Source organism: Apteryx mantelli, chromosome Z (assembly GCF_036417845.1).
Source record: "Apteryx mantelli isolate bAptMan1 chromosome Z, bAptMan1.hap1, whole genome shotgun sequence".
In the NCBI taxonomy this organism is placed as follows: domain Eukaryota; kingdom Metazoa; phylum Chordata; class Aves; order Apterygiformes; family Apterygidae; genus Apteryx; species Apteryx mantelli.
The window spans coordinates 1,627,962-1,643,534 of record NC_090020.1 but is presented as its reverse complement, the minus strand read 5'-3'; the positions used below and the strand labels follow the sequence as shown (position 1 = coordinate 1,643,534).

General features: G+C 39.0%; 1 protein-coding gene across 5 annotated transcripts in view; it reads right to left on the bottom strand.

Annotated features, from left to right (window-relative positions):
• ZCCHC7 (zinc finger CCHC-type containing 7) overlaps positions 1–14,302 on the bottom strand; it is a 124,122-nt gene extending 109,820 nt beyond the window's left edge. For 2 of the 5 annotated variants that reach the window (XM_067316005.1, XM_067316006.1), the window contains exons 1-2: positions 13,243–13,328; positions 4,654–5,373 (exon numbers count right to left, since the gene is read on the bottom strand). In XM_067316005.1, the coding sequence (XP_067172106.1) occupies positions 4,654–5,373; positions 13,243–13,261 (739 nt within the window). In that variant the 5' untranslated portion in view covers positions 13,262–13,328. Of the gene's footprint in view, positions 1–4,653; positions 5,374–6,971; positions 7,055–13,242; positions 13,329–14,249 lie in introns of those variants that run through there. The other 3 variants (XM_067316009.1, XM_067316008.1, XM_067316010.1) reach the window with 3 other exon arrangements.
• Positions 14,303–15,573: the final 1,271 nt, after the last annotated feature.

Here is a 15,573-nt window from a genome sequence, read left to right as displayed (position 1 = left end):
AAACATTCCATTTCTAATACCCCAGCAGAGAACAGTATACACTGTTTTATAGAAACTTTGGATTCAAAAACAACCATATGAATTGCATGCCACAAACTTGCCAGGCACAGAGTGCTGTAGAATTAGCCCATTGTCTCTGAGGAAGGTGCTGGGTGTGCAAAGGATAAAACAGTGAGAAGAAAAATTGTTTTCTGTACCCCTTAGTGGCTGGACATCAATGCTGCAGCTTTGAAAACTGTCTTCCCAAAAGCCGGGAGGGAAATAAATGCAGAGATTAGGATTGCTGCTATACATGGGAGAGGAAATATGTTAAAAGGAAGCTTTTAATGAAGGAATGGATGAAAGACTTCCAACTACAGGAGATTAACATTCTTATCATATATACTCTTATTGCAAAGAAAAGGAAAGAGGTGGGAGGGGAGAACCCTCCTTCAAAGACCTGGAACCTTTCCTACACTAAAAATGAATTCAATACATTTAATAAATGGTACAATTTGTAATGATTCACTTTTTACACTTTATTCTGGGCTCCAAAAACTTAAAAGTTCAGAAAAACTGTACTAAAGACTTAGATTTACTGGATTTTAAAATGACAAATTGGGGGGAAGCTCTTTTTTGAAGTAAAAAGAAACAGATGTGTATACTTTTCTAAATATCATACAAAGAAATCCAAAAATGGACAAGCTGGGTATGAGTGATATACACAGGAAACAGTATACAGGTATGGTCAAGTATAGCTAATCTGTCTTTGAACTCGGCTTATTGCATGTAATTTTGAGAGTCTTGTTCAGGTCCAAACTATGTGTAATCTCATCAAAGAAAATTAAGTCAGAGTAAGGTGCGTCAAAATCACTACAGACGCAGTAACTACTTTCCCCTTGCTCCCTGAGATCTCTCTGTATGAAACAAGAAAGTCAGCATCCACCTTCATATTGCAAATAAAGAAAGCTTGCAAATCTGTTAGATTTGCTGAAAAAACAGCAGATGTATGATCAGAAGTTGCATTTTATAGAAATATGGGGAGAAATAGTTTTACTTAATGTGGTATTAGATAACCAAAAATAAAAAGTGAAAGATAAAAGAAGGAATTTGGAAGAAGGTCTGAAAAGAGAGAAAAAGTTTTCATCTGTATGATTTGACCGACCATAATTTTCAAAATATTGACTGAAGATAGAAAGGTGCAGTGAATCTTGGTCTGTGATCCAGAAACCAATGCTCAGTTTTCCAAGGCAAAGGGACACCTCTTTCTGTTACAATAGAAGAAGGTCACTGAAGCTAGAAAGCCATATGCAGAGAAGATTCTCTCTGGAATCAAGAAAGCACGTTTATAAAGAATATTAAAAATTACAAGGCTATTAGTTTACAGCAGGGCAGGCAAACAAGATGTAGAAAAATTAACATAATGAGGAGATATGCTTAACTCCTTTCCTTGAGCAATTGTTTCTGATTCCAGTGGAACCTCAGCATCTCAGTGGCTCAAACATAAAAACAGACTCATCAAATGACTGACAAAAAAGGCTCCTCTAATAGTCAGACTATTGTTCACATTTCAGTTGCCTTTTTAATGTGAAGCAAACTGGACACTATACATACCACGAAACTGTCATGGGAGGTCTATTGCATTTACACAGCCATAAGCACTTTCTGGGGAGAAGGGAACAAGCAAGGTTTCACCAGGCTCTAAATTTTCCATTACATCCTCACTCATATTTCAAGCCTGAAAATAATAATTTACAGACTGTGTAATCTGCTAAATATTTTATCTTGTTCTTTAGAAACCCTGAAAATACAACTACACATGCCTCAAAATAATTTATATGAATTAGCAGAGAATATCTTTAAGAGGATAACTTTCCAAAACAAATAATTTTTTAAAAATCCTTTCCTTCTTTGAATTTAATTTTTTTATATTTAAGTTCCAACTTTTATAGTCTATGTAACTTGAGAGGTAATGCTGTGTAAGCTCAATAAACAAATTATGGCTACTTTACCTAATTAAGATTTATGGCTTTTGCTCCCTAAAACAAGCAACTAGGATTAAATTTAACAACATTTTGATTCTGTTTTGGCTTTTGATTATATACACACAACAGAATAAATTTATTTTCCAACTGCGTCTCTGCATCACCATCATCATATGTGTTAGAAATAAAGCAAGAATTGAATGAAAATTTCTGCACTGGAGCTACCTGAATAACTGAAATTTCAGACAAGGTAAAAAATTATGGATTTAACCTACAATTCAATTGTGCCATACATTTTGCATTTCAGAGTATATTCTTATGTTAGGGGTTAGCATTAGAGCATGCTGTTCTAGTCTAGCCATCACATATAGTAGATTTAAATACATTGTCATTAACTTGTTTCTTTATACTCAGAAGAAAATGTGCAAATGTTAAAACTTTCTGCAAAGTAATATATATGTAAAAAGGAAAAAGCTTAAATGAAAACAAAGATGGGTATACAAATCTAGAACGTGGTACAACACTGCTCTGTATGACTGATGACTGTTCTGCATGTCTTAAATCTCCAAGCATGAGATTCCTGTTGATAACACCATTACTGATGTTACGCAGAATGCAAGAAGGGTTTTCAATGCTGAAGTAGTTCTGGAACAGCTTGGAGAATAAAATTCAGAGTAGAAGTAAAAAGTTATATTTATGAGCCTCTTGTGTGAATGTCTGTTACTTCCAATTCAAGCATCTCAAAATAGATGTACATCTCTTACATTAAATGAGACAATTCAAGTTCTGTTCATTTTGACAAGTTTATACAAGCTAGGAAAATTCTTCCCCCTTATCTGCTTTGAATGCAGCTTGCTTATTGTCCAAACCTAAGCCAAAATAAGAAACATATTACTACATTTGTTAAGGAAACACACCATAACTAAAGCAAAACTCTCTACTGATACTAACCTAGTATATTAAAGTTGCATTCATTTTTAGAAGCTGCTCTCAGTTAGCATTTGCACACCTTTATTAGGAGAGCACAAAGAACAGACATGAATTTTCATTTTCATGTTACACCTTTCCATGCTAGACATAATCCTTCTGATAAATTAATTACAAAATATTTCCAAAAACATGTATATGTAATTTTGAAATTTGTTTAAAGGCTCAAACATGAGCTCAAACAAATGTTCAAACATTCTTCTATTTTTGGGTAATCTTTAGAGCAACCATCAGCAATTTCAGCACATAAACCCAAGGAGATACATAATCTGAAAAAAAGAAACCTAACTCAAGGCCATTTGCCTGTCCAATAGTTATGAGAAAAACAGAAGCTAATCTGAAAATGTACTAACTGTGCAATGTACAAACTATATCCCTACACAGGAGTCACCACATTGCCTGAAACATTTGCTCCCCAACAGGGAGAGTATTTTAAGAAAAAAAACACAAGGTGATTTGTTCTAGCTTTGAAGAAAAGGTCAGAATATGAAAATACAAAAAGAAAACTATTAATAAAATTTAGCAACTTTGAGTTAATTCTTAATTCTTACAATTAATTCTTAATAACTGCATTTTACAATCATTAAAAATATTTATAAGAAGAAAAATAGTTATGTAAATTCTAAATATAATGTGGCTATCTGGGTTTGTACAACAGCACCTGTGTTCTTAGCCAATCCTCTGACATTGCACTGGGAACACAGAAAGCATTTTTTAATTATCTGAAGCTTGGGCCACACTGAAGTCTTTAATCAACTGTCTGAGATCCAGTGCACGCTACAGTCTATTTAGCAAAGAACTATGGATAACTAAGCAAAAACATACACAAGAAACACTAGGCAAAAAGTTACTGAGTTGGCAAGAAAGAGGAATTTGACCAGAAAAGAAGGAAAGAAAATCTTTCAGTTGTCCCTTCAGTTGTCAAAGAATCACTACTAACATGTGAACAATATCATTGTTTATATGGTCATCCTGAGAAAAAACTTTACTAGTGCCAATCTACAGTTTAGAACTACAGAACAGTCCATTTCTCTCTATTCTTCCCCATTTCCTGTTACAGTTTATCCCTTTCCTCAGCTGTAATTTTCCTGGTCTAGCATACAGCAAAGCCTCAAAAAGCATTTGTGTCTCCACAACTGAGGGGCAATGAGCCAAGGCACACAGGAGGCAGAGGAGCAGAAATTTCAGTCTGGTTTCATCACACAAAAAGATGAATGACACTGCTCCCTGGGTTATGAACACTGATTATGTTCCTACCCTGCTGTATTTTTCAGAAAACTTGTTATTGTTATGTAATTCCTACTTCTGATTTTAAGTCTTTAGTCACAAAGCTCTTTTCTTTGCTACTTACTTCATTTACAGTAATAAGCCACTGCACCCCCTCTTTATCCCCCACACTCCTTACGACAAAGAAATATAAAGGAAAGTCAGAAAGTTCACAGCACATATCACTCTGATACTACTGCTAAATTTCTAGCAGCCAGAACACTGTTTTTATAGCCTATTACAAAGTACACTTACATATATAACACTATTGAAATAATAATGCTGTAAATGGTTATTTGCTTCATCATAGTTTGCACCCAACATTATACACTCCAATTTACTTTCTAGTTATGTTCCCTTTAAAGTATTGGCATCAATGTCATTGCAGCCAAACTTCCTCATGTGAAAGGATAAAAAGTGATTAAAAAGTACTAACCTTCACTGACAGAAGTTCCACAGCCTTCAAGGTTCAAAATGATATCTTCATCTTTGTCATCTGCACTGCATCCCAAAAGCATCCAACTTTCCACATGATCACTTTCAGAGATCAAGCTCTCCTCCTCTGCATTTGAGCTATCATCTATTTCCATCACATCTTGGATCACATGAGTTCCAGTAGAAGTAACTGAGTTAAGCTTCCCACTAGCCCTTTTCCTTTGACTTGAAACTTTTGTAACAGATTCAGCAGGATCCAGGGTATTATACTCAGCAGCTTTGGCGTGATTTGGTGTGGAAATTCCTGGATAGACATATTTTTTCTCAGGATCTACAGAGCTTGTTGGCTTCCTTGCTTTGCTTTTGTAAACACTGTCTTCATCTGGTGTATCAGACAATATGATGATCTCATGGCCATCTGAAATCTGAATGACATCATGATCAGTCAATTCAGCAATGTTCTTGTCTTGATGCAATTTCTCAGTCAAAACTGAACTCTGATCCCTGACTCCTGCAACATCAGCTTCTTCATTTATTTCCAGCCTGCTGATTTCTCCAAGATTTTGGGAATAGTGGATCTGGCTGTAAAGATGAAATTCTACCTCACTATCGACACTCTGCTCACTGGATGATTCCTCATGATAAAGTTCATCTTCATACACTTCAATATCCTCTATGTCTTCATATCCATCAAACATTCTGGAAAGAAAATAGACTGTATCTACAAAAAACAAAAGATTATATCAGTATGCTCAAGAATGTATGTCCAAAAGCATCTTTCAAGTGATACATTTGGTCTTTTTGAAATTAGCAGAAATTGCTAAAGTTAGTCTTAAAGCTCTAGATGCAGAAGATAGGACTGAGCAGATTTACAGCTACAAAAATAAATTCTCACAAAAACAACAGCAAAAGCTATAGAGTTCTATATACAGAAGATAGGGCTGTGCAGATTTTAGCTGCAAAAATAAATTCTCATAAGAACAATAGGAAAAGCTACTTAAGGCAGCATCTTGTTTAAGCTCAGCTACTACTTTAACCAGAACTACTTTGACTTCTCAAAGCTGTGTTTAATTTGCTCTCAGCTTCCTCAGCTCCTCTCCATTAGTTCAAATCCAGTGTTCCTGTATGGACTGGGAACCTAATGAAGCATCCAAAATCCAGTTTTGATCAATTCCATCAGTTCTGGGTACTTTGCAACTTGTGTTAGTAAGTAATGCCTTATATAGATGCCCAAAATAACACAGAAACAACATTCATCAGGATTTTTACAGAAGAAGCTTGGAGTGTATCTACACCTGGGTTGCCGAGTCACCTAAGTAGGCACTTCATAATTTAACCCTAGAACCAGAAGTGCAACAGATATGGTACAGAGGTACCAGACACTTTCCGCACAAGCGCAGGTTTGAAGGTAGTATAAAAAAGTATAGTAAGGTAGTATACAAACCCGCAGTCTTCACACACACTAATGTGTTGAACTGTCCTAGCAGGACTTATGACCTGAGTTACTATGCCACGAATACAGCAACAACCCTCTTAGATCTTAAGAAGGTACACCTGCAAACACCATCAGGACTCACCAGTCCAGCTCAGCATTAGCTATGAGATCTCTGTACCGCTACGAATTGTGCATAATAATATACAACCTTTAACGGCCTTTTTGGCAAATATAGGATTAAAGTCCAAATTTCTCTTCTCATCCACTTAGCAATACTGCTCATTAAGCAAATGAGCCATAAGACCTGGGTGATGGGACAGAGTACACCTTCATCAAGTTTGTAGATGATATAAAATTGGGAGAAGTGGGTGATACACCAGAGGGCTGTGCTGTCAGAGGGACCTCAACAGACTGGCAAAATGGGCCAACAGGAATCTCATGAAGTTCAACAAAGGAAAACACAAAGTCCTGCACCTGGGAAGGAATAGTCCCCTACATCAGTACATGCTGGGGGCCAACAGCCTGGAAAGCAGCTCTGGAGAAAAGGATCTGGGGGTTGGACTATGAGCCAGCAATGCACCTTTGCAACAGATAAGGCCAACTGCATCCTGGGCTGCATTAGGAAGACTGATGCTAGCAGGTTGAGGGAGGTGATCCCTCCCCTCTACTCAGCACTGGTGAGGCCACATTCGGGATTCTGCACCCAGTTCTGAGTTCTCCACTACAAGAAATATATGGACATACTAGAACATGCACAGCGAAGGGCCACAAAGATGATTAATGGACTGGAGTATCTGTCATATGAGAAGAAGCTGAGAGAGCTGGGACTGCTCAGCCTGGAGATGAGAAAGTTCAGAGAGGATCTTATCAGTGTGTATAAATACCTGATGGGAGAGGGAGTAAATATGATGGAGCCAGACTCTTCTCAGTGGCGCCCAATGAATGGACAAGAGGCAATGGACACAAACTGAAATACAGGAAATTCCACTTAAAAGTAAGAAAAAAACTTTTTTATTGTGAGGATGGTTGAACACTGGAACAGCTCACTCAGAGAGGCTGTGGAGTCTCCATCCTTGGAAATTTTCAAACTCTGCCTGGACATGGTCCTGAGCAACCTGCTCTAGCTGACCCTGCTTTGAGCCAAGGGAGTTGGACTAGACAATCTCCGGAGGTTCCTTCTACCCTCAACTATTCCATGATTCCACGATCCCTATCAAAGGGAAAGTATTTCTAAAAAGGTCACTAAATATTCCCTAACAAGACAGAAAATTCAAAGATACACTGAAGTTACTTTGTCTAATTCATAGGCCACATTTTTTCATGTATATGACATTTTGCATGGAGGAGAATAAAAAGAATACTTTCTCTTTATTTCTTTGCTACACTCAGTCCTGGGGAAGCTAAAAAGCTTTTCTGGACATGAAATAAACATCAGACTGAACTTAGTTCTTTGCTTGTGGAAGAAAGTGGTAAGGTATTGTTTAAGTCCACATACAGATATGCAAGTACAAAAATTTAGATCCAGGAGCCTTAGGCATTAGTAATTTGTGTAATGATAGTATTTAAAGACCCTAAAAAATCTCATTATGGCAGCATCTGTGAGCACCTCATGAGAGCCCCGATCATGACAGATTTGACCTCATGTATTTCTTTATATAAGAAATCAAACTGAAAATACCTTTTTCCACAGAAATAAACAAAAAATAGCAAACATGAGTGCACATGCAGGAAAATAGTGTACTTATTGATAAACTATATACTGTACTCCTGTTTAGTCTTCAAGTAGATCAGCATACACTACTCAATCCTCCTTGTACAGCTATGAAGTCACTTTGGTAATAATCTGATGAGATCAAATTCAAACAGCATCAGAATCCTACTCATTCACACACTTTTCACAGCTTTGCTATCTCATCAGACAATAAAGATTGATTTCTAACCTAATAACAAAGCCCTCAAAATTAAACAATGGAGATTTTAATATCCACTTAAAAAAATGCTCCTATCCACATGATGACCAGGGAATTAGATGTGGACACCTTTAACTTCATGGAAATTCATCAATCCACTGAATTTCTAGAACTCCTGATTGGAATCTCTACTTAGCAATACAATACATGCAATGGTAATCTGATACACGAATATATCTACTAATCATTAGACTCTACTTCTCTCACTATGTGGGTTTTTAGATATATGCCACATATATTATGCCAAATAAAGTATGAAAGAATGCAGTCAGAACTATGGTAAACTTATTTTATACTAGTAGTTAGGTATGTTTATATGCTGTATATATGAGGAAAAAGTAGAACCTAGGTGACTTAAACTGTTGAAGGTAGTAAGAAAAAAAAGATAGAAAAACACCTGACAGACCAAATAAGCACCCACATTTAAAAATTTCTCTCATCTTTATGTGGAGTGATTCTTTCAAACAGATCATAACCAATTCTGGTCCACAGAGTGAGAAAAGAAATGCAGCTGGCTCCAATCTCACAAATTTACACTATGAATGTCTGGTCATGGGAAGCAAAAAAAGAACACTTTCCATAACACAGGAAATCAAAGACTCCCTCTGAAGCAGGCAGTAATTTTAGTGATACTCAAAAAGCAAAATTCTTAATTCAAATACTCCTTCCTTCTACTCCTGTCACACCTTGGACAAAGTTAGGCAAAGTAAGCACATGAGCTATTACTGAAAACATGTATCTAAACATGACTGCTGGATCTCAGTTGTCACAGAATGCCAAAGCAGTTGACTCACAGACACTTCATAAACAAGGCAACAATAAGAAGAGGCAGCCTTGCACTACAATTGCTTTGATCTATCCTCTTAAGGCTTCAGAAGCTCAAGCTAGACAATGGCTCTCTCTTCCTTCTCTCAGATCCACTCAACAGCAGAACATTGGAGGGCTCTTTTTCTCCAATTTAGCATGTATTTCAGGCCACTACTAAACATCAACACCAAAAAATATTCTGCAGACATCTAGTTTCACCTTTCATCATCGTCAAATAACTACATCCTACCTCCTAATGCTACACTGAAAAAAATCTGGTTCAACAAACACTGCCCACAGGAAAGGGGAAAAGAGCTTGACGAATTTTGCTTGTTTTCTGATTGTCAAAGTGAAGCAATCTCTTATTCAAATAGAAAAAGACATTTCTGACTGCCAGTCCTCCGCTATTCAGGTTTCCTTTCAGAAGTGGAAAGTTTAGACTATGCACAATAGTCTAAATCTTTTTGCTACCAGCTAGACTACGACGAAGTAATTCCTCATGTCTGAGTGCAAAAAAATGTAAAAAATTAAGCTGATCCTGCACAGAATAGCTGATTTTACAGGTAATACAGACTACAGAGAGCATAACACACAGATGTTTCATATCATGGAACTGGCCTCCCTTACTTTAAAAAAACCAAAAACTTCAAAGCCTAGTGTGGTGTGGGAGAACCCCATCCCTTCATCAACAAGAATCCTGCTGCTAACTGAACCCAGAACACTGCCTTCCACACAAGCACAACTTTCCTTAAAAATATCTGACTATATCTCTGACAGGCCCTAAATAAGAACACTTCAAGTAAAGGGCTACTGTTGTGAAAAGAAAAGAGAAAAGAAAAGAGAAAAGAAAAGAGAAAAGAAGAGAGAAAAGAAGAGAGAAAAGAAGAGAGAAAAGAAGAGAGAAAAGAAGAGAGAAAAGAAGAGAGAAAAGAAGAGAGAAAAGAAGAGAGAAAAGAAGAGAGAAAAGAAGAGAGAAAAGAAGAGAGAAAAGAAGAGAGAAAAGAAGAGAGAAAAGAAGAGAGAAAAGAAGAGAGAAAAGAAGAGAGAAAAGAAGAGAGAAAAGAAGAGAGAAAAGAAGAGAGAAAAGAAGAGAGAAAAGAAGAGAGAAAAGAAGAGAGAAAAGAAGAGAGAAGAGAGAAAAGAGAAAAGAAGAGAGAAAAGAAGAGAGAAAAGAAGAGAGAAAAGAAGAGAGAAAAGAAGAGAGAAAAGAAGAGAGAAAAGAAGAGAGAAAAGAAGAGAGAAAAGAAGAGAGAAAAGAAGAGAGAAAAGAAGAGAGAAAAGAAGAGAGAAAAGAAGAGAGAAAAGAAGAGAGAAAAGAGAGAAAAGAAGAGAGAAAAGAAGAGAGAAAAGAAGAGAGAAAAGAAGAGAGAAAAGAAGAGAGAAAAGAAGAGAGAAAAGAAGAGAGAAAAGAAGAGAGAAAAGAAGAGAGAAAAGAAGAGAGAAAAGAAGAGAGAAAAGAAGAGAGAAAAGAAGAGAGAAAAGAAGAGAGAAAAGAAGAGAGAAAAGAAGAGAGAAAAGAAGAGAGAAAAGAAGAGAGAAAAGAAGAGAGAAAAGAAGAGAGAAAAGAAGAGAGAAAAGAAGAGAGAAAAGAAGAGAGAAAAGAAGAGAGAAAAGAAGAGAGAAAAGAAGAGAGAAAAGAAGAGAGAAAAGAAGAGAGAAAAGAAGAGAGAAAAGAAGAGAGAAAAGAAGAGAGAAAAGAAGAGAGAAAAGAAGAGAGAAAAGAAGAGAGAAAAGAAGAGAGAAAAGAAGAGAGAAAAGAAGAGAGAAAAGAAGAGAGAAAAGAAGAGAGAAAAGAAGAGAGAAAAGAAGAGAGAAAAGAAGAGAGAAAAGAAGAGAGAAAAGAAAAGAGAAAAGAAGAGAGAAAAGAAGAGAGAAAAGAAGAGAGAAAAGAAGAGAGAAAAGAAGAGAGAAAAGAAAAGAGAAAAGAGAAAAGAGAAAAGAAAAGAGAAAAGAAAAGAGAAAAGAGAAAAGAAAAAAGAGAAAAGAAAGAAAAGAAAAGAGAAAAGAAAAGAGAAAAGAGAAAAGAAAGAAAAGAGAAAAGAAAAGAGAAAAGAGAAAAGAAAGAAAAGAAAAGAGAAAAGAAAAGAGAAAAGAAAAACAACCCCACACCTGATTCTTATAAGCATTTTTCAACAAAACTCCAGATGGCTATACCTAGAAATTGTTGGGGAGAGGGGGAGGAGGAAAATTTCTCAGATCATGTACAAAGTGTGCTTGACAGCATATTTTGTCTAGTCCATTAAAAATAAAATCATTACCACTGGGCAACATAACAAAAATGGGCAGTGATATGGTCACAATCAGAAGCAAGATGCCACTGCTGACCTGAAGGCCAGGGAAAAGAGCACACAAATTACTCAAAACACCCAAAGCAATTTTCAAGTAGCATGCAGGAAACTGCTTCCTTAGCCAAAATTTCAAAGTAGTTTGGGACATTCAGACATAACATCAGTACAGAAGGTGCTTTGCATAACTGCCAGTAAGATGCCTGGGCCAATCTTTCCCATGTCATTACTGCTTCATACAACTTATTTCTCCCTATCATTTCTTCCTTTCCTCTGCTTAACTTCCTTCCACTGTTCTTACTTCTTCAACTCCTAAAAACCTTCAGAGCCCATATAGTAATTTTTCTCTCTCTTCCTCTTGTCATATGAAATACACATTCTGCTTAACTTCAAAATCCTTCAGAAAACTCTATAATTCCCTTTCAAAAACCCCAACATCGAGGACTTAAAAGAAAAAACCTCCTACAGAAAATATTAATTAATTGCAAATAAGAAACCTGTTTATCTTTTACTGTTGCAAAAATAACTTTTCAGAACACTGGTGCAGTACCGCCACCACAAATCAGTGAGTTCCATCTATTTACTTATTTCTCTTGCTCTCTGCTTGATCTTTGCAGTAATGTTCAATCTAACATTTGTTGACAAAGGCTGCATTGAAGGTACAGCAACAAATGTGTCCTGTGTCGTTTCACAAGGCAAAGACAAAACATAAGAGTAGCATAAGTCTCTCTGTTATAGGTAGGAATAACAACAAAAATAGAAAGATCATTTGAGGAAATTACCAAAACTTCCTAAAGTCACAAGTTTCTACCATTCTGTTCAGACAATATCAATAGACTTTACATTTTAGTGCAGGCTAGCAATCTTTTTTGTTTGTTTGTTTTTCTAGTTATATTTGTGATACATAAACTGACCAGTACTTTAGACTGGCAGATACTGCATGTATGCAGTTAACAGAAAACTGATTCACTCACCTAATAAACTTAATAAAGTTTCAAGATTACTGCATGCAGCCATCTATGTTTAGTTAATAATTTAAAATTTCAAAACAGTTATGAAATCTTTCATTTAAACTGCTATCCTATAAAGGTATGCAAATGCCAAATCTGAAAATCTTTTTTAAAAAAATTGATGTATGTTTATTATAGGAGGTTAATGTTAGGAGGCAATTCTACTTCACTTATGTTTCTGTAACAAATGAAATATTATAGTTCTTATGTTGGCATGAGGGTTAACCAACCTGCATTCAAGACAGCTAAAAGAATTTTTTTTTTGTCACCTAAGGTAAGAAAGGCAGCCCTGAGATATGTAGAGTAATGCCCTGCATGGACATGCTCAACCTAGAATAAAAATGTTCTCACAGAGAAGCATTTCAAAACAGCTATCATGAGATAAATATCATGATAGCTATTCCTGCCAGTTTCCATCGATCAAGCCCTAAAAGGTACTTATTGTCCCGATTTCAAGTAGCCAAGAAAAATGTAGATAGCACCATAAAGCTATCTAATGATTATACTAGTGATTAGTTTACTATTAGTTACTTCTTGCTAAACTTTGATACCAGTTTCTTCTGAGGATAACTTGCATTGTGCAATGCCGAGAGTTCTCAGACTCATTCCTGTGATGTTAATTTACTGTGTTTCAAAAAATGTTTCTCTTCTGTAATTTGTTCAAATACAGTGCAAATGAGTCTAAAGGAGGAAAATAGCTTTAGGAGAACAGGTTAATAAGAAGTAATACCTTCAAGAGATCACAGGAAAATGTCTTCTACTCCCAAAACCCGTGAAAAAAAAGTTATAAAACACTTTGTTTATTTCAAGCTTTTTGAAAGATTTTTCCCTTCTGACAAACAACTTTCAGAACCATGTTTAATGGTTAGTGTACAATCATCTTCAAATGAATAGATTTGCTTTTCCTTATATCAAGGATGAATTTGACCTGACAACCTTAGCACAGCTGTACCAGTCAAAATGCTTCCAATGTAAAAAAATACAGAACTGGAGTTTCTGGAATAGCCAAAAGGAGAAAAAATGATGACTTAGTTCACATGTATACTACTGAGGGCTGTGTTTTATGTAGCAGCAAAACACAACCTTTAAGTGAGATCTTCATGAAACTGTATTCACTCCTTTCCAAGTCAACTTCCTCCTTAGGATCTCTATTAGAGTACTGTGTTCAAGATTGGAGCCACTAAAGATTTAATGTGCCTTGTTCCTTGAGCTCATTTAAAGGTTAGGACAACCTGCAGTCAGAGACAGACACTAACATAAATGACAAGTACATTTGTTTAATGGCAAACAAGTTTAAATCTAAGACATTTAACTCTATTAAAATCCGTACTAGTACAGCTGGCAGAGTTCAAGCTACCTCCACATGGTTTTCCTTTAAGGTAAATAAATTAAGGCAGGTATGGAAACTATACTTTATGTTTCAGGGACAGTTGTTGCAATTCATTCTAGCTGGAAAGGGAGGGGCTGGAATAGCCTGAGACAGGCCCGGACACAGAGACAAGCAAGACAAGGGCTGGGGGATGCTAAGGCAAGGAGACCAAGCTAGGTGCTCAGCGAGCGTCTATGAGAAAGCGATGCTATGGCTGAAACAGAGTGGACTTCAGGGGGGCTAACGAAGAGCTCTGCAGGCACCTCTACTGCCAAAAGTATCAGCGGGCAGTTGCTGGGGCTGTGGTGAAGAGTCTGCCGGGCGCGGGCAGCACCGGGTCTGTCTGGCAGGACTGGAAGGACAGCTCAGGCCTGCGGGGACCAGTAACGGCCTGAGAGAAAAACAGGGCTGTGCTGCAAGGGGAGAGCAGGCCCCGGGTGAGGGGCGGAGGGGCCAGGCGGCGAGAGAGCCACCTGAGGAGAGCGGGGCAGGACGCCCAGCCGGGCTGGGGGCCTGGAGTAACGGCGGCGAGGGCGAAGGGCGCCAGGAGGGAGAGGCGACTGGGGGCTGAGCAAGGGCTAGGGGGGCAGAGCGGGGGCTGCTCTAGGCCAAGAGGGGGCGAGGGAACGGGGGCAGCGTCAGGCTGCAGGGGGCAGGGAGTCCACGGAGAGGCAGGAGAGGGGCCCGGGGCAGACGGCGCCGGCGCCGCTCGCGTACTCACTGCCGGCCGCACCGGGAAACGCCAACCAGGAAGCCACAGGCCGGAACACGCGCTACGCCCCCCTCCTCTCCCCGGGGCCGGCGGTCCGCGTGTTTCCGGCTCCGCCCCCCCCGCGCGCGCGCGCGGCGGCGGCGGCTGCGCCTGCGCCCCGCCCCCCGGGCGCGCGGCTAATTCTCGTGCGCGAGCAGAGGCGCGGGGCCGCGCGCCGGTGATGTCACGTGGGCATGTGACCCGGAGGCGACGGGCTGGGGGGACGCGGGGAGCGGGGGGGGGGGGGTTGCGGTGTACGCGCCGCCGCCATGTCGAGAGCGCGGCTGCCAGGAAGCGGCGGCACCGGAGCGCGGGTGGGGTCTGTTGCCGTGGCGCACCTTCCTGGCCTCAGGGAGCGGCTGTGGCCGCCCGTCTTCCTCCCGGGGCTGGTGATGACCTGGCAGCCCCGCTGCTTGCGCACTGCTCTTTGCTGTCTGTGTTGGCGTCTCCTTTTCTGTGCCGTTTCTCTCCCTTTCTCTCTTTGTATCTTGCAGTCGTTTCGGGTGGGTTGGTTCGGTAGAGGCGTGTTAAATGGAAAAGTTGATGGCTTTCGTTTTTTCTTGGCTGGTGGTACAGGTGGTGCGAATGTGTCTGGGGTGGTGCTTGTAGAGGATGCGTCTGTACACCAGAGTGTGCTCTGAGTTGGACGCCAGACGGAGGGGTACGGCACCGAAATCAGAGCTCTCCTTTTATGTCCGGACCACGGCAGATGGGGATGGCCGAAAAGAGTCCTTTTTTTTTTTTTTTCCCCCTCCAGAGACGTCCGTAACTTTTTCAGTTCTTTTTTGCCGGTTCTTCCCGGTTCCTATCTCTAGAGTAAGTTTTGATACACCAGTTAGCAGCAGTTAGAGATTACATAGATGGGGTCAGAGTCAGCACTGTCGATTCATTTTTCTGTGGAGAGGTGCTTTTAATCTTCTAAGCGCTAGAGTTACTCAGCATGGAAGACTCAGTTGTCGGTATAACCTTAGCATCAAGTCATGGAATGGTTGTGTACCCTGAAATAATAAAGACGAGAAACTATTACGGAACTAATAATCTGTTTTAAAAGTGATGTAGTACAAGCCTTCTCCCCTGCCTGTCTATTATCCACTGCCCTTGAATATCAGGATATAAATCATGGATTTCTGTATCTCTTACTTGCTGGCCAAGGGGGAGGTGTCTTGCCTTTTCCAGTCCCTTTTAACTACTGTATGTGGGCCATTGAAGAAATGGGCTTTTAATTGCAAAGATTTTTATAACCAAGAGTGACCTACTAGGATTAATTACCAGGACAAGAGCAGCTGGAAGACAA